Below are 19,048 nucleotides of genomic sequence, written 5' to 3'. Positions count from 1 at the left end.
GCTACTATTTTTCACCTAGCCCGTTTTCCAAGATGAAACAGAAGCTTGTTTAATCTAACTGTCTGTTATAAATACTCTTCCAATATGTATAGAACCTTAGAAGGACTCACCAAAGAAAACTCTTATGTCAAATGCAAGTAAACTTCTTTGTAAAATTTTGAAAATGCACGAAAAGTTGGTAAGGTGAGAAATCATAAAGTTTACCATTTTAATGCTGGAAAAAACTTGAGTGCCAAATTTAAATGCTCTGCGTGCCACATGGGCACGAGTGCCACGTGTTTGTCACCCCTCACGTAGACTGACAAAGGAGCCTTGTAACACCACTCAACACGCGTTTATTATTAGGCTACATATACAACAACGCTTAATACGTATAATGGTTGTTGATTGATAATGTTTACGAATTTTAATGGTTACTGGCGCTACAAACACTCGGGAGATAGAAAGGATACATGTTGTCTCGTGACGTGTGAATTCAAACGTGGGCTCTACACAATCAAAAACATACCAATAGATGAGCGCATGTGAACTGAGTGACAAACTAAAATAAACAGCAATCACCAACCATATGTTTGTGTGTTTAATACGCCAGGGGTTGTTAACCAGTCGACGTCAAATATCTTTGAATAATATTGGCCAAAAAACTGAAATTAAAAGTTGCACACCGCATGAAAAGTTGTGATGACCAAATTGTTACGCGTAAATTATTATCCTGGGACAGTTAAGAACAGCATCGACAAATGTGAGGAAACGAAAATGTCGAATTCAAAAAACATGACTTTCTGCGACTTTCTTTGCCGGCAGCCAAAGTTAGAAAAAAAGAGTCGAAAATTTTTTTGGTTTTGCAGAACAATTTGGAGTTTGGTATTTGCAGAAAGTACAGTATGCCGAGTGGATCAGTACACTAAATACATTAAGCATGAAAGTTGCGATGATAAAAGTGACGCAGTTATGAGTCAACCAATGCATTAATACAAAGTAAAACATCATCGACAAACAAAATAATAAAAACATACAACATACAAAATAGAAGCAAAATAAAAATCCAAGAAAAAAATCACTGACTTCAATGCAATTTTTATCTGGGACCAAATTTGTTACATCATCCTTAATTTTAATCAATAGTGCTAATATTCAGACTTAGAATATCTCCGATTCAATAAACTGATACATTTGTTACACAAAGTTCAATAAATTAAAGAATAAAACTGGGACGTTGCAAATCTTTAAAGTTAAACTTTTCGTAGATCGCACATTATGCCCAACTACATATTCCAACATTTTGCTACAACTTTCACACACAAGATTTTTAAAGCTTAAATGAAACTAATGGATTTGCGAATAACAGTTAAACTAGAAAACGGGGAGGCGAAAACAAAAACGTTTTAAAAAATTCAGCGATTCAAAAAACTAATTGTTCATGGCTAAGTGTTCCCCTTCCACGTTATGGCGTTCACTTTTTTCAAGATCTGAACTTTAACCTTCTTGTAGGTTTGAACTTTCACCTCCCTCTGCGCTTGCCTCGTTTCCCTGTTGCTTAGACTCGAGTTCAGCTGTACGCTTGCACGTCAGAATTTCCTGCCTAACGTCGTCATCCATGACGCAGTACAGCAGAAAGACGACGATTCCCTGCGATCCATTCACCAAGCTGTGGATGTACATGAATATCTCGTTCGAAATTTGGTTCCCAATTCCTGCAAGTTTAAAAAAATCGTTGTCAAATTCAAATGTCAAGCGAGCTTTCTGTACAAAAAAAAAACAGATCAAAAAGTTTAAACACAGAATGTTTTTATATTTCACCTGTAAAGAAAGCTAAAACCCAAGTTCCGCCAAGCATGAGGAAGAGTAGGATAAAAGATTTTGCTGCTCTTAATGCATCTGCAGTTTCAGGATCCACTCCTCTGTTCCGCATCTTTCTCGAGTGCAGCGTTACATGTGTTGTTTTCAGAACAATTCCAAAGTTGATGAGGAGGACGAGAGCAAGAGGAGCGACCACAGTTGAGTAGAAGATCGGGGTACCAGGGGCCAACCAGCATCTGTCATACTTCAGAATCGGAATAAATTTGTTGCAATGTTCGTACATTGGTTGGGGCTTCATGTAGAAACCGAAGGGAAACCCCACAGCCATGGACAATCCCACTATCAAAGCGGGAAGAAACCAACCGACTAGCATAAAGATCTTGAGACGTTTTGATGAATCCCGTGTTCGGAACCACACTGGAAACGAAGTAGCAATGAAGAGGCGAGTTCCCTCTACCAGGAACCACATTCCTAAAGAAACATTATGTTGATGATGTAGTTAATAAGTTTTGTTACACTAACTTACGCTTATAGCGACAGCTTTTTGACGACTGTTTTGTGGTTGAAATGGCCTAGTTTTCTACTCACCTAAACACAGCAACAGATAATGATTGACTGCTGTCACCGTCACGCATGCAACATCATTCAAAACGGCAAGATCATGTGAGATGCTGATAACGTGGAAGAGCAGGAGAGCCAAAGACAAGCTAATTTGAACCGGAACCCGATCTCTATTGTGCTTTGACCTGTTGAGGATTACTATGGTAGCGACCAAAAACATTACAGATGCTGACTCAGTGGCGTAAGAAGTGACCTAAAACAAAAGCCTTGCAACTAACAAAGGTCATTTGAAATGTTACAGCTGAATGTTTACCTTGACGCCCTTTGGTATTGTAATGGATTGGACAGCAAGTAGAACGGTGAAAAGTGTAAGATGATTACACTTGCACAATACGTTGCCTGTTATATCATCAGAGACTGTGACGCAACCATGATTCGAATACTTTCGTTCAACTTTGTCAAAGAAGAGACAGATCGGCTCCAGTTTGTTGATCATCAGGTTTGGCTCGTGTTTCTTTTTCGCTACACTTTTCTTGCAGAAATACTTTAAGGGCGTGGGAGGTACAACGAAGTTGACATTTCCTTGTAGTTGATTGTTTCCTTGTTGAGCGGGTGATCGTTTTCGACGTGAGGACAGAAAGCTATCCGCGTCCCAACCAACTATGGTGATGTAGGTTGTGTTCAATGTAGCTATGTACCGGGTTGTGGCGAGAGAACTGGATTCGACAGGTTGAGTCTGTGCAGTTTCCGTTGTGTTGATCTTAAAGACAAACACAGCAACCACGAGTCGTCTAACCCCATTTGTTGTAAGGTAAACTGGATTTGTATTCAGTTTGGTTCTGTCTTACATGTTTGATGTACAATTGAGTGTTGCCATGATCTTCAAAGATATTCGTTGATTGGTTTTGTTTTCTTGACACGTCAAGCAGTAAACTTTCGATCTTCTCCAAATCACCCATATTTGCTGGGTTAAGTTTAGCCGCTTCATCAACCAATAAAGGTACAGTATCTAAAAAAATGATGTAGCAGTGAAAGATGAATGGTTTTCCCTTCTACCTTTGTTTGGGCAACTGTTACTATTGATTACATTGACAAGTTATCACACAAAATTGTCTTCGATAAGTGGTATATTGGGTTTAGGAATTTAACCAGCATGCATTGTTATTATTGTTACCTAATTTAATGTGGTTGCTACAAATATAACTGTCGGAGACATAATGTTTATGTGGGATATATTACTCTTTAAGTGGTAGGCGGATGACATCTATAACAGTGTATAGTAGTACGAAACAGTACTTTACCTTCCGTAAACTGGGTAGATTCTGTAGTTTCGTTGAAGATTGGGAAAGTTGTAATATTCCACGTAAAACTAATTTGGTTCATACTGTGATTAGTAGGGGTTATTGCTAGGGATGTTAGGGTGATAGTTGAAGTAGTTGGTGTCACTGCTGGGGCTGTTACTGCCGTGTTTGAAAAAAGAGAAGTGGTCAAGTTTGGGGTGGTTGGTGTCACTGCTGGGTCTGTAGCTGTCATTGTTGAAAAAAGAGATGTGGTCATGGTTGGGGCAGTTTGTGTCATTGCTGGAGATGTTTCTGTCATTGTTGAAGAAAGCGAAGTGGTCAAGGTTGGGGTGGTAGGAGTCACTGCTGGAGATGTTGCTGTCATGGTTAAAGAAAGAGAATTCATCAAGGTTGGAGTAGTTTGTGTCTCTTCTGGGTTAGTTGGGTTTATAGTTGTAGTTTCAGTCAGACAAGTAGCTTGAAATAAATAGTAATAATTTTTAATTAGTTAGCTTAGTGGAACATTATTTTAATTTTTCGTATTACTGAAATTTTAATTTACAACAATTTGTGCAGCAATGCACTAAATTCATACAGTTTTTACCTTTATCATTGCATGGTAGCACAGAGAACGTAATGCCTGAAAAGTAAAATGGTGATTTTGGTGCTTCACATTGTATCAACAAAGTCAGAAACAGTCATAAGTATGTGTAGGTGGATTTTTTATCAATAGAAATTAAAACAAAAATGCGTGTTTGGTGTTATTTAATTCGATGACCTAGAATTTTGTGTTGTTTAATTACAGACATGAAAAACATCAAAATTAAAATAAAAATTATTCATTTTTATTTTGCGTTAGTTAAATTTTTTTGTGCGTTTGATTAAAATTGTGATACTTTATTTGTGAGAAATTTGTGAGCACACAAAAACGGATTACTATCGGTTGTGTTTTGACTCCACTGCAAGTTGCTTACTGTTTCCATTCCTTGTTGCTTTAACTTTAAAAGTTTGGTAGAGGTTCCAGTTTACTGACCTCCACTTGTCAATGTTTTGGATATCGCAACCTAAAGGACGGCGGTTTGCTGAAAATCGAGGGTAAAACTCAATAAGCTTTAAGTCAGTAAACGATAAACTGCAGACAGTGTACATTATTCCGACCTATACGCTGAATTACAATACAATATAGATAGGCCGTATGGGCTAATGTAGTCATCCAACGGTACTCCAGTTTGTTGGAAGTAACAGGCTATAAAGCCACTAACCTATACGGCCTCTCACGCGTCAATTAGCTGCTAATAAAACACACGATTAAAGCAGTTTGGTTGTTATGTGCTTATCCACCTATGTACCTATCATAATGTAATTCGAATAAAATGTTAGGTCCCAATAGTGCAGATGGTGATGTGAGTGCTAATTATTAGCACATTCAGCATGTACGTGATGTTAAACTATACAATACAGTACCTACAGCCTGTGATATGCGTTTGTCGATTAACACACAGACCGAATTAAAATTGTGTGATGGTAGTTGCTTTTATTTTCAGCGAGGCAAACATGAAGTGATGTAGTAATGGACCACAACCATTAACAGCAGGGCTTAAACTGACGATCACTGTTTGCCTTTTCTACTATAGACAGTAAAACCAACAGACGATAAAATCCTTGGTTAAAATAGAATCAGTCGGTTTATCAGTATCGGTTCGCCTCAGTGACATCATAAGTTCCTGACTCAAATAAATTGTATTTAAAATATATTCCCTTATATAAACCGACTGATTCTGTTTAACCAATTTCTTATGGTTATACTGTTTTAAAGTGATTTTTTTTTAAAATTGGTAACATTTAATAGCCGTCACCTTTCCCTTTATCTTTTACACTTACCCAAGCGATATGCAGATGCGTTAAAGCATAGTTCCTCTGTGTTTTTGTATTGACAACAGCCTAAAGGTAACCGAAAACATTGTTGTTAGCAATAGCTAATAAATAGGAAACAACAAAAAACAAGCAGCAATTATGTTTAAGCGTGTTTCAGAAGCGTGTTTGGATTAAACAATTTTCAAGGTTTTCTTTCCTTGTGTTTTAATTTATTTATCAAAAATTTGTCAAAAGTTATCACCTTCTTTTTCTATATAGCTAGCGGAAATCGCGAATGAAGACGGATCTGAAAGTTAGAAAGTGTATAAAATATCTACTTACAACACTTGTTCAATTTCAATTTTCTTTTGCCAATTTCGGACATAAATTTTGCTAAAAAGTTTGCATGTTTTGGTTTTCATCTGTTTTTGTAAAGAAACTATTTAAACTATAAAATTTAGTGTTTTTCACCAAAAATGCATTTAAATGACCCAAAACAATTATTATGGTTTAGTCCGCCCCGCATAAGGTATTTCACACTGTTGTATATGTTTACACCTTTTCTGTGGTGAAATATTTTACCTGGATCCTGTAGCGAACGTTCATCGACCAGCTTCAGAGTATTGTAGGCACAAGGTTGTAGATCTTCTACTGATGCATCATCGGGACCCAAGCATACTGTTTCCTCCCCTGCATAACAATACGTATGTTACCGAATTGTTTTGACAGCCCGGAATTGGGTCTAGCGATTTCGGGTGGCGGTATTATCTTTGCCAAATAAGTCCCAAAAGCCCTGCCAATCTGATCTATTCCCCGAGACTGTCTCCCCAATTCTGTAAACGGTCCAGAACCCTGCAGTAACGACTCACCACGGAAGCCGGATCTACCTAACACTGGTTTTGCTAAAAGGGCGTCTCACAGTTTATTATATTATATATATTATTGCAATACTCCAGCGGCGTTACTAAAACTCCAGCACGCAAAACCTCTGCACGTAAAACCAACAGCGACACATAAACATAAAAGCAAGGCACTACAACAACCGTTCGCGAGACGCCCAAGAGAAGACTGCCTCGTACTTGTTCACCACGTGCAAAACGGAACTAGGTTTGCGGGCCGTTGACCAATCACCGGCTCGCGCAATATCACAAGGTTTCCCGGCACATCCGGGAACGCTAATTAACGATGCGGAAAATGCGGCGAGGAAAATACAGTGCGTGGAAACAGCGTGCCACTAGGACAAAGAAAAATAAGGCAAATGAAAAACAGCATTAAGTGGAAATAAGGAATTAAGTGAAAACTAAGAAAATATGTAGGTGACTTTACAATAGAACATGTAAGAAATACATTTAAATATGAACATAAGTGAAACATATAAAACAAATAAGTGAAACGTGAACATAAGTAAAACGAATATACATAAGTGAAACGAATATACATAAGTGAACACGAATAACATAAACCCAATTAACATAAACAGATGAAAGAAACGTGTTGCTTAAAACAAATCCACCAGAAAATGTGCAGCGGCGGACACGTGAAATATTTTTGCCACATTCCCCCCATCCCAGAATTGTCCTACTCCTGTTGGACTACTCGGATTCCGGATAAAACCTTGTTTGTTTTCGCGTGCGTGTTGGCCTAACATCGTCTCTGTTCTCTTCTACCACCGCGGGTGATTCTTCCGGCCCATTGCGAGCATGGCTTTCGGGCGATCCTGCCCCGTTACCAATGGCCTCCGGCATGTTATCCAACGCCCCGTTGGCACGTGACGATATTTTGGCTGTATCTGGACAATAGACGTGGTAATACTTGTTCGGTACAGGGCTCGCCTTTTCCTGTTCGTCTCCCTCGCTGCTGCTGCATTGATGAAACCTGTCCGTCGTTGCCTTCATTCGGTTGTAATGTACTGTTTGCCGATTTCCATCTCTATCTTCAATCACGTAATTTACCGGACCCTGGGTTTCTACTACGCGATACGGTCCCTTGTATGGGGGTTGCAACTTCTTACATTTGCCCTGTGGGATTGCTGGATTTGTAAGTAAAATATACTTTCCCACCTCATGCGGCCGGCCGTACTGTCGTTTGTTGTATCTTTCTGCCATTCTTTGTCGCTGCACCGAAAGGGTCTCTCGGACAACTTCCTCAGCGAGCAATAGGCAATTCTTCACCCGGTCAACTTCTACTTCGTAGGAGCACCGATCATCGGCTTGGTCTGGCCCAGACAGATCAGCGGGAAGGCGAAGAGGGCGTCCGGTAAGCAGGGTATGTGGTGCAAAGCCGGTGCTTTCGTGTGCGCTTGCGTTGTAAGCAGCAACGACCGCGGGGAGTGCCTCATCCCACCGACGATTGTCCTCGCTTGAGCCAGTCAATCACCTCCACCAAATCATGGTCTGTTGCCTGCTTCTCTTGCAGTTCGTCGCAGCTGTACCCGATTGACGCACGGAAATCGACGACGTTGACCTCTTCGGTTGTGTTATCCGAAGCACTTTGGACCAGCGAGTATGGAAAACCCTCTTCCTCGACGTTTAGTCGCGACAAAGCGTCCGCATTGCGGTGCTTATCGCCTGGTCGTCAGTCTCTTGTGAGAGCACACATCCCACAGCTGTATCCGAGGCGTCAGTGTCAATGATGAAAGGTTTGCTGAAGTCAGGATACCGCAAGATTGGAGAAGTTGTCAGATGCTCCTTTAGAAGTGAAAAAGCCTGCTGGCACTTCTCGTCCCATCCGAAACGCTTTCCCTTTTCCGTCAGACGGTGGAGTGGGGTAGCGATCAAAACGATTGGGCTACTCCAGGGAGATTTCGAAGGCCGTATCAAACCTTGGCTCTTCATTTCCCTCAGTATCTCCTCGACTTTTTCTTTGTTGTGGTGGGGCATCCTTCGAGGAGGTTGTCGAACAGGTTGGTGGTTTCCAGTGTCAATGTGATGACGCACGACTTCCGTTCGACCGAGAGTTTCTTTCGAAGCTGCAAACGCATCACTGTGTTCTCGTAACAGCTGGTCCAGATCGGCCCGTTGTTTATCTCGGTAAAAGGGGGAACTTCGACATCCTCTATAAGACAAACATCAGCAGCGCTCAGGGATGGCATGGGTGAACTTAGCAAAGGCACCTTTCCTTCACCGGCGGACAAGGTATTGGAATGATAGCATATCCTGCAGTGGTGACGTTGTAGGAAGTCCAGACCTAATATGACGTCGTGCTTTAGATCCTTTACGACGTAAACATCTGTTTCAGTAAACTCACGAATCGCGCGGGAGCAGGGGCAGAAGACGAACGGGAGTTGACAGGCTTGTTCACGACGCCTGGCTGAATCTGCTGTTTCCGGGCCCGAGATGGTATCGTTCTCTGTCGTTTACTTCGCGTAAGGTCCGCGTGTGTTTTAAGTGACCCGGTCTGTTGCATTCGAAGCATCTGCGCTCACCCGAATGTACTGGACTGTACCGTAATTGTTCGTTCGTCCTCTTCAGCGTTGATATTTCGGCTTCCATGGCGGAAATATTCCTCGTCAGTTCGTCCGTTCTCTGCAAGGTCCGGATTTCCATGGCTTCGAGCTTTTTAAGAATCAGCCCCATATCCGGAGTATTTGATTCCACCGCAGCTACTTCAATAACAGGAGAGCTGGTATGATCAATAACCATTTGAGCCGCACTCGCGAAATCGCGCGAGTATTTGATGAGAGATGGAATTGAGTTGGCCAAGCGACGGTCGTGTAAACCTCGCAACAAAGTCACATACAACATCTCGTTCCTTAACGCGGCATCGGAACCATTGCGGTAGGCGATGTCTCCTAAAGCACGGAGTGCGTAAACAAACTCGCGACTGGATTCGCCGGGCAGTTGTACACGCCCAATCAGTTCATCCCTGCGGCGCTCGGCGTGTTGCCCACTGTCCTTGTGGCGCAAAGCGCGTTCCTTCAGCACTTCGTACTCAACTTCATACAGGTTGCAGTCCTTATCTTGCAGGGCCCATTTTAGGTCATTATTTATGGCCGAAAGCAACAAATGCCGCTTTACTTGATCAGAGGCCTTAACGCTGGAGCAGTAGGACTCAAAAACAATAAAATACTGGGCTAGATCGTCTCCAGGCCTCAGTGTTGGAGGTTGCATCATGAGGTTAAAAGACATGATAAAAATAGAATAAAATGTAAAAAACCTAATAAAATACAATAAAAAAAACAGTCTTCCTAGCGAAACCAGTGGGTCGTGGTGGCAGGGTCCTGGCGTGCTCGCCAATTTGTTACCGAATTGTTTTGACAGCCCGGAATTGGGTCTAGCGATTTCGGGTGGCGGTATTATCTTTGCCAAATAAGTCCCAAAAGCCCTGCCAATCTGATCTATTCCCCGAGACTGTCTCCCCAATTCTGTAAACGGTCCAGAACCCTGCAGTAACGACTCACCACGGAAGCCGGATCTACCTAACACTGGTTTTGCTAAAAGGGCGTCTCACAGTTTATTATATTATATATATTATTGCAATACTCCAGCGGCGTTACTAAAACTCCAGCACGCAAAACCTCTGCACGTAAAACCAACAGCGACACATAAACATAAAAGCAAGGCACTACAACAACCGTTCGCGAGACGCCCAAGAGAAGACTGCCTCGTACTTGTTCACCACGTGCAAAACGGAACTAGGTTTGCGGGCCGTTGACCAATCACCGGCTCGCGCAATATCACAAGGTTTCCCGGCACATCCGGGAACGCTAATTAACGATGCGGAAAATGCGGCGAGGAAAATACAGTGCGTGGAAACAGCGTGCCACTAGGACAAAGAAAAATAAGGCAAATGAAAAACAGCATTAAGTGGAAATAAGGAATTAAGTGAAAACTAAGAAAATATGTAGGTGACTTTACAATAGAACATGTAAGAAATACATTTAAATATGAACATAAGTGAAACATATAAAACAAATAAGTGAAACGTGAACATAAGTAAAACGAATATACATAAGTGAAACGAATATACATAAGTGAACACGAATAACATAAACCCAATTAACATAAACAGATGAAAGAAACGTGTTGCTTAAAACAAATCCACCAGAAAATGTGCAGCGGCGGACACGTGAAATATTTTTGCCATACGTATTTAAACGTTAAATAAACCCAGTCAACCATTAAAGTACAAAACGCTTTGCAACAAACCTCGAACGATTCCGATAGCTAAGAAACAAAGGTAAAGTTTTAAAACCCAACGACGTCCATCCATTTTTGTTAAAAGCATGCCTTGCATGTACTTTCTTGTCTAACTGACTCAAAATACTGACAGTTCACAATACATCAATATAGAAATACTACAAGAACTCAAATTAATAGTAGAAGATAGCCGGACATCTCAATCTTTTACATCTTGAGCGAAGTTGTGTTATCAAAAAAGTACATTTTTAATACTACTCTGTCACCTACCTAATTTCTTATCTACGATGTAACTAAGGGCGCAGCCTTACAATTACACTGTTACAAAAAATCTTTACCTCACCGAGACAATTGACTTTTGTTACAAAAAACACTCAACACAAGAGCACTGAAACAGCATAGACTCGTTTGTTGCAACGTAAACCAGGCAGCAAAATATTATTTCCACAGGGCGAAAATTATTCTTGTTCAGCAAGGAGTAATTTAAAAGGACAGGTACATTGTTTCGTGCGTTATGGCAGGATGCAGTGCATGTTAGATCTAAACCATGTTTTCTTGTCTGTTCGTTTCTATCGAATTGCATGTGACTGCTATTTACGAACATACGACCCTTTGCGTCACTTTTGTGATGTGTTTCTACCATTTTAATGTTTTACCTACACCAAAATACAATCGGTAGATTTAACCTTATTCTGTAATAACTCGCTGATAATTTCAGAAAAGTAGCATTGAACACTTTAGCTTGTCTGGACATTATCTAAAAGCCTGACATTGTCTTGCACTGACAAATTAGCGCAAAGTTGTGGATTCCACACGACACCTAATGCGCAAATAATTCTTGCTGTTGCATTGTACTAGCTGTACAGTTGACCAAAACGACATTCTTAAATCCTATTTCACGAAAACCGCATACAAGCCTGTGTTTATAGACTGTGTGGACAACACATAAACTCTATGTGTTTTTTTTATCCTGTTTCTTTGTTTGTGCCTGGTTCCGATGTAAGTTCTTTTTGATTGTGTTTTTTGGTCAACATCTTACTTTCAGAGGTGTAATGCAACTTATAGCCTGGTGACTTTTATTCAAACTATTGTTTTGATGATTAACCAGAGAGTTTTGATAACTGTAGCGCATAAAACAGATCAGACAAGAGTTTGTTATGAAACTTCATTCAAAAATGCATCTTCAAATAAATTGTGATAATATTTTTTGTAGAGAGCCCCAGCTGCAAATCCCCTTTTCAGTTGTACCCTAAAAATGTTTAAGATTGGTAATCTTACTAAACCTTTGATTAGAAGTAGACTTTTATGTCGTCTGACAACGTGTTGTTTGTGTAACTCAGTTTTCTTTTCTGTAGTATTTTTGTTTGTAAATTTTGATTTATAAATTGTTATGAATTTGATGCTGTGGTTTACAAGACTTTAAATATAATAATCACTTACATTGTAGCTGTACATCTGGTCCTAAAATACTCCAGTACCAAACTTAAGTTTTCTTGTCCGTTGCTGATACTAAATTTACACTCGTTTGCATCAATCACTTTTTTCACGAGGTTCGAACCCAGGACTCTCCCGGGGACGAATCCCGATCAGTTTTTTTATGTTTGTATATGGGTCAGGCGCGCCAGACCGTTCGGTCAAGTTTCTGCCCACTTCAATCGCTTTGCCTCAGGCTTGACCCACTGCTGTACCCTCTAGCGCCAACATCTGTCAATCTTTTCTTTATAAACCAGTCGTAATTCGGCTGTTGGTGTCTAAACATTTGAGCAAGAAGAACTGCGTGCATCAGAATGTCGCATTTTACGTCCTTCGAGGCCTATATGTACTTTCCATAACACTGAATATATCCTTATACTATGATGTATGATGAGTAGGGCGATTATTTTTTGACATGTCAAAAAGTGTCAAAAATTTGTCATAATTTTTAGAATAGGTCAAAAAATTTCAAAATTGTTTACAAAGTCAAAATCTTTTACAAAATTAAATTTGTTTACAAACTGCATTTTCGTAGTGTTGTAGAGGTTGCGCTGTCAGTGACCTCTTCATTTTACACCTTGTTGCCTACCTCATACTGTTGTAAATGGCCCATTGTCTACTTACTGGGAATTGTTAAACCATCAAGTGAGTGAAATAATTAGTGCTCAACACACCCCAAAACGTGCAAAATTTTGGTAGGTCCCAAGTCATTTTGCGGCGGCTGCAGATCAGGTGCAAAGCTCTTGCTTCCGTTTTGCTTTAGATACTTCATGTATCTTTCGGTTAATGTATTGAACAATTTTCGTTGTGTCTTATAGCTGCAGTTTTATGACAGTGATTTTTAATTAGCTAATTTCCCTTTTCAGAATAGACTAGGTCTGTGTACATTTTCTAAAAAAATTGCCCTTTTGTCAGACTTTTGCACTTTCTTTCGCTCTATAGATTAGCCTACAGCAGGGTTTCCCAACATTTTTGCGATGTCGTACCACTTGGACGCTCTTTACTGCCACGCGTACCACTTCTTGCATAACAACTAATTTGATCGAATCTTTATTCCGAAGAATAGTATTGGCTTACTGATGTTACACTAAAGCACCTAAATAGATTTTTTTGCTGTCCATCATTTAGTCAACAAAACCAGATAAATAAATGATAAAGATGTGAATCCAGGTTGTTGTGATAAACACGAAAGCTACTCGCGTACCACCTGAAAAACCTTCGGGTACCACTAGTGGTACGCGTACCACAGGTTGGGAACCCCCGGCCTACAGCTACATAACTTTTTGTACAATAATGCGTTACTTAACTACATGAATGCTTCATAGGTCAAAATTTTGTCAAAATTTCTAATTTGTTGGTCAATTTTTTTCGTTTTTTAGGTCAAAAAAATAATTGCCCTAATGGTGAGTGTCATATGAACATGCTTTAGTTTTTGAGTTTTGCAGTTTCTGTACCTGCTGTTATTCAAAACACAAGAACAAGTAGGTTACATTCAACATTCTTTTTTCTTTGTGGTTTGTACGAATTGTGCTACATTTCTTCAGACCAGGCAACGCAATAGATGACTATAGCTCAGCGGTTCCCAAACTGGGGTCCGCGGTCGTTCAGGGGTCCGTGAGGCAATTTTGGGGGACCGCGAAGCGGTTGAAGTAATTCTATAATCTTATTTGGCGTCAGTTTGTGCCACTAAATAAGTTTAAATCGAAGTAGAATTGAGAATCGCCTGTCTCCATTGCTAAACAATGGCCAACTAAAATGCCAACTAAAAAAATGCAATTGTTCGCGCACAATCGTAATGATTTTGTTCTGTTTGTGATGTCACATGCTGTCTTTGGATGATTGTTATGCGCAATTTTGCATAACTAGCTAAAATCATGCAATCAACTTTCGTTTTTATGTAATACACATTTAGGTTTAAGGACCGCGAGCCCTCGAAAAAATGGCAAAGGGGCCGTTTTGAAAAAAATATGAAAAAGTTTGGGAACCACTGCTTTAGCTTTCGGAACTACATTTTTTTCGTGTTGTGGTTGTTTATGAAAATTACCTCTCTGTATGCATTGTGCATGGAAGTATTCCATTATAAAAAATGTTCGCTTTGACGGTGCGCTGGGTATAGTTACTGTATAAAGCAGTGATTTTCAAACTGCGTGCCGCGGCTCACTAGTGTGGAAACAATCTGTGGTATTTTAGAACTTTATGACGAAGTACTGGTGTGTATAAAAACGTTTCAAAGTTATTACTTTTGTTATTGGCAATAAAAAACATCCTTACCCACCACAAAGAAGTTGCTAATTAACATTCTTAAACAACTTTTGTTGTGTTTAACTGCGAATGGTGCCGCGAAAGGAAATTTGAGTTCTTTTATGCGCCACATGTTTATAAATTGCGAAAACCACTGGTATAAAGGAAGTTATTAAGCCTTTTGATTACCCGTAAGCCCTCTGAAGCCTCGTTAATTATAAGTTACAGTAAAATATAGCAAAATCATTTTCAGAATATCATGCATCGACAATAAAAAAATGTCTCATGGTTCTAACCCAGGTAGTACTTAAGGATTGGGAAGCCTTGGAAGTATGTAGACAATCATTTGCTAATGCTAGCCCCATCACACTCACCCACGCCGGGCAGCGTGTCAATTATTTTTGTTAGTAATTGGCTACATAAACGTAATACAGTTTATTAGCTTTAAGCAACAGAGATCGACACTATAAGTCCTGTAATGTAAAATAGAAGTTAACACAAAATGTCAAGTAAACGTGAAAACTACAACTGAGGAAAGCAACACGAAAACGATAGACTTTAAGCGGACCTAAGGAATGTAATTAAACCGCACAGGAATACAAATAACCCTTTAGGCACAGAGTGAACAAAATACAGAGCGGAGCCAAATTGCTTAGTAGCTCGCTGCAGTTAGTAATCGTTATTCTAATGAAATGGGACTTTCAGCACTATGCCATTAACTACTAACTAAAAATAAAGATTGATGTTCAGGTTCATACGTAAAATTCAGTAAACTTTGACATGTATGCTTGACTGGTAATGTCGTCACCATATAAATTGTTTTCTTGCATAATTTGTACATGATGAATACAACGCACGTACACATTCAGACTTTGCATTTCTATTTTGCTTATAGAAGTCACACATCTAGAAACAGAAATCAATTCAGGGGTTCAGTTCCTGTTTTTGTTCTGTTGAGTTTCAAAACAAGATGTAGCTACACCTAGGTGTGCAACTGGAAAACACTGCAGTGCCATTTTTGGTTTTCAAATACTTACTCGCGCGTCAACGTTTGGTAAACTTACTTGTTTGCAAACATGAGATATTTTACCGGACAAACACTGGGCGCTTCCTTATACATCCAAATCTTTACTACACTTTGTAGCCTAGCTTTTCACGCGTAGGCTCGTATCTTCCCCTAGCCCATATGAAATGCTCTGCATGTCACATTTGGCACGCGTGCCACGTGTTCGACACCCCTCACGTAGACTGACAAAGGAGCCTTGTAACACCACTCAACATGCATTTATTATTAGGCTACATATATAGAACAACGCTTAATACGTATCATGGTTGTTGATTGATAATTTTTTTTTGGTTTTGCAGAAAGTACAGTATGTCGAGTGGATCAGTACACTAAATACATTAAGCATGAAAGTTGTGATGCTAACAGTGACGCAGTTATGAGTCAACCAAAGCATTAATACAGAGTAAAGCATTATCGACAAACGTAATGTACGTGATAAAACATCATCGAAAAACAAAATAAAAAAACGTGCAAGATGCAAAATAGAAGCAAAATAAAAATACAAGAAAAAATCACTGACTTTAATGCAATTTTTATCTGGGACCAAATTTGTTACAACATCCTCAACTTTAATCAAAAGTGCTCATATTTTGACTTAGAGTATCTCCGATTCAATAAACTACTACGTTTGTTACACAAAGTTCAATAAATTAAAGAATAAAACTTGGAAGTTGCAAATCTTTAAAATTACACTTTTCGTAGATCGCACATTATGCCCAACTACATATTCCAACATTTTGCTCCAACTTTCACACCCAAGATTTTTAAAGCATAAATGAAACTGATGAATTTGCGAATAACAGTCAACCTAGAGAAAGGGGAGGCGAAAACAAAAACGTTTTGAAAACTTCAGCGATTCAAAAAAACTAATTGTTCATGGCCAAGTGGTCCCTTTCCACGTTATGGCCTTCAATTTTTTCAACATCTGAACTTTAACCTTCTTGTAGGTTTGAACTTTCACCTCCCTCTGCGCTTGCCTCGTTTTCCTGTTGCTTAGACCCGAGTTCAGCTGTACGCTTGCACGTCAGAATTTCCTGTCTAACGTCGTCATCCATGACGCAGTACAGCAGAAAGACGACAATTCCCTGCGATCCATTCACGAAGCTGTGGATGTACATGAATACCACGCTCGAAAATTGGTTCCCAATTCCTGCAAGTTTAAAAAAATCGTTGTCAAATTCAAAATGTCAAGCAAGCTTTCTGTATATTAAAAAAAAAACAGACCAAAAAGTTTGAACACAGAGTGTTTTTATATTTCACCTGTAAAGAAAGCCAAAACCCAAGTTCCGCCAAGCATGAAGAAGAGTAGGATAAAAGATTTTGCTGCTCTTAATGCATCTGCAGTTTCAGGATCTACTCCTATGTTCCGCATCTTTCTCGAGTGCAGCGTTACATGTGTTGTTTTCAGAACAATTCCAAAGTTTATGAGGAGGACGAGAGCAAGAGGAGCGACCACAGTTGAGTAGAAGATCGGGGTACCAGGGGCCAACCAGCATCTGTCATACTTGAGAATCGGAATAAATTTGTTACATTGTAAGTACATTGGTTGGGACTTCATGTAGATACTGAGGTAAAACCCCACAGCCATGGATAATCCCACTATCAAAGCAGGAACAATCCAACCAATCAGAATGAAGATCTTGAGACGCTTTGATGAATCCTGTGTTCGGAACCACACTGGAAACGAAGTAGCAATGAAAAGACGAGTTCCCTCCACCAAGAACCAGAATCCTATAAAACAGTATGCGGATTATAAAGGTAGTAATACTAGCCACTTATGTTTTGTTGCGTTAAGTTATGCCCAGCAAAAGGCAGTCTTTTGACGACTGTTTTGTGGTTAAAATAAGTTAGGTTTCTACTCACCTGAACACAGCAACAGATAATGATTAACTGCTGTCACCGTCAAGCATGTACCCTCATTCAAGACGGCAAGATCATGTGACATGTTGATAACATGGAAAAGCAGAAGAGTCAATGACAAGCTAATTTGAACAGGGACCCGATCTCCGCTGTGTTTCGACTTGTAGAGGATTACTATGGTGGCTACCAGAAACATGATCGACACTGACTCAGTGGCGTAGGAAGTGACCTGAAAATAAAAGCCTTGTAACAACCAAAGGTCATTTGAAATGTTACAGCTGAATGTTTACCTTGACGCCCTTTGGTATTGTAGTGGATTGGACAGCAAGTAGAACAGTGAAAAGTGTAAGATGATTACACTTGCAAGTGACGTTGCCTGTTATGTCATCAGTGATTGTGACACAACCATGATTCGAATACTTTCGTTCAACTCTATCGAAGAAGAGACAGATTGGCTCCAGTTTGTTGATCATCAGGTTTGGCTCGTGTTTCTTTTTCGCTACAACTTCCTTGCAGAAATACTTTAAGGGCGTAGGAGGTACAACGAAGTTGACATTTCCTGGCAGTTGATTGTTTCCTCTTTCAGCGGTTGAATGTTTTTGGCGTGAGGACAGAAAGCTATCCGCGTCCCAACCAGCAATGGTTACGTAGGTTGTGTTCAACGTAGCAATGTACTGCGTTGTGGTGAGAGAACCGGATTCAAGAGGTTGAGTCTGTGCAGTTTCCGTTGTGTTGATCTTGAAGACAAACACAGCAACCACAAGTCGTTTAACCCCAGTTGTTTGTAAGTTAAAGTGAACGTGAGAAGATCCAAGCGTCAAACTGGATTTGTATTCACTTTGGTTCTGTTTTACATGTTCGATGTACAGTTGAGTCTTGCCATGATCTTCAAAGATATTTTGTGAGTCGTTTAATTTCTTTGACACGTCTAGCAGTATACTTTCGATCTTTTCTAAATCACCCACATTTGCTGGGTTCAGTCTAACCGCTTCACCAACCAATGAAGGTGGAGTACCTATGAATAAAGTGGCAGTGAAGTATAAACGTTTTGTCTTCGTCCTCTTTTCGGACTTTTTGACCATTGATTACATTGACCTAGATAATTGAGATTTTGTATTTAGGAATGTCATGCATTGTTATTGTTGCCTTATTCGATATGTTTGTTACAAATATTACTGTCGGAGAGGTAAAGTAAATTTGGGATATTTTGCTCTTATAGTGTGTATAGTTCATAGTGTGTATACAATGCCGGCTAAAAAAATCTTTACATTTGATGGCAAAAAAAACTTTACATGTCAATTCTGCAAAAAGTTATTAGATTACTGTTTCCGCCAAAAGCATTGCGTTACAAAAACGCTTATAGTTATGTCATAAGCTACTGTCTGGCTCTGCGTGCTGAGTGTTGCTTTAGAGCTTCGTGAATAATAAGGTCGGTAAAATCACACAATATTTCTTATTTTCCTAAAGTTTTGAGGTCTTGCAAAATTTTATTCAAGCACTAAAATGGGTCGAAAGAAGATGCAAATGGAAGAAAAATCTTGTGCCTTGACATTGTTAAAAAAGGGAAATTCTTTGATTGCTGTAGTGAGCATGGGCTTCTTGGCTGCATGGCGACATGGTAGCTTGAGATCTTAGTGGAGTCGATGACAAATTGCCCTGTTTGAAACGTTGTGGAGAAGCTCAGGGTGCTTGTTTTTTAATTTAACGGCGGTTATAGATGGATATGAGGTTACTTCATGCTTTAAAAGCTTATCCGTAATTGGCGAAGTCTTCTT

At 39.7% G+C, this 19,048-nt stretch overlaps 1 protein-coding gene and 2 pseudogenes across 2 annotated transcripts; all 3 read right to left on the bottom strand.

Annotated features, from left to right (window-relative positions):
• Positions 1–1,370: 1,370 nt before the first annotated feature.
• On the bottom strand, positions 1,371–4,026 carry LOC145222654 (adhesion G-protein coupled receptor D1-like; annotated as a pseudogene).
• A 2,186-nt stretch (positions 4,027–6,212) lies between these two features.
• LOC145237135 (uncharacterized) lies at positions 6,213–10,565 on the bottom strand (annotated as a pseudogene). Its single transcript, XR_013861952.1, has 3 exons — positions 8,767–10,565; positions 7,927–7,998; positions 6,213–7,589 (listed from the first exon to the last, which is right to left on the bottom strand). The product of XR_013861952.1 is annotated as an uncharacterized LOC145237135 (transcript).
• Positions 10,566–16,345: 5,780 nt separating this feature from the next.
• Positions 16,346–18,355, bottom strand: LOC145214371 (adhesion G-protein coupled receptor D1-like). Its single transcript, XM_080082887.1, has 4 exons — positions 17,564–18,355; positions 17,277–17,502; positions 16,674–17,144; positions 16,346–16,563 (listed from the first exon to the last, which is right to left on the bottom strand). Exons 1-4 carry the CDS (start codon positions 18,353–18,355, stop codon positions 16,346–16,348), a joined length of 1,707 nt encoding a protein of 568 aa, XP_079939013.1.
• Positions 18,356–19,048: the final 693 nt, after the last annotated feature.

The sequence above is a fragment of the Phallusia mammillata genome, chromosome 1 (genome assembly GCF_965637545.1).
Source record: "Phallusia mammillata chromosome 1, kaPhaMamm4.hap1.1, whole genome shotgun sequence".
In the NCBI taxonomy this organism is placed as follows: domain Eukaryota; kingdom Metazoa; phylum Chordata; class Ascidiacea; order Phlebobranchia; family Ascidiidae; genus Phallusia; species Phallusia mammillata.
The sequence above is the reverse complement of the archived record's forward strand: the minus strand, read 5'-3'. Positions and strand labels throughout refer to the sequence as shown.

What these genes read in the sequence shown, in the direction of transcription:
- LOC145214371 (XM_080082887.1), bottom strand. Translation starts at nt 18,355, where the DNA reads ATGGTCAAAAAGTCCGAAAAGAGGACGAAGACAAAACGTTTATACTTC. An exon ending in CAATACCAAAGGGCGTCAAG is followed by an intron (nt 17,503 to 17,563) that starts GTAAACATTCAG and finishes TTTTATTTTCAG; the next exon opens with GTCACTTCCTACGCCACTGA. An exon ending in GGTTTTGGCTTTCTTTACAG is followed by an intron (nt 16,564 to 16,673) that starts GTGAAATATAAA and finishes TTAAACTTGCAG; the next exon opens with GAATTGGGAACCAATTTTCG.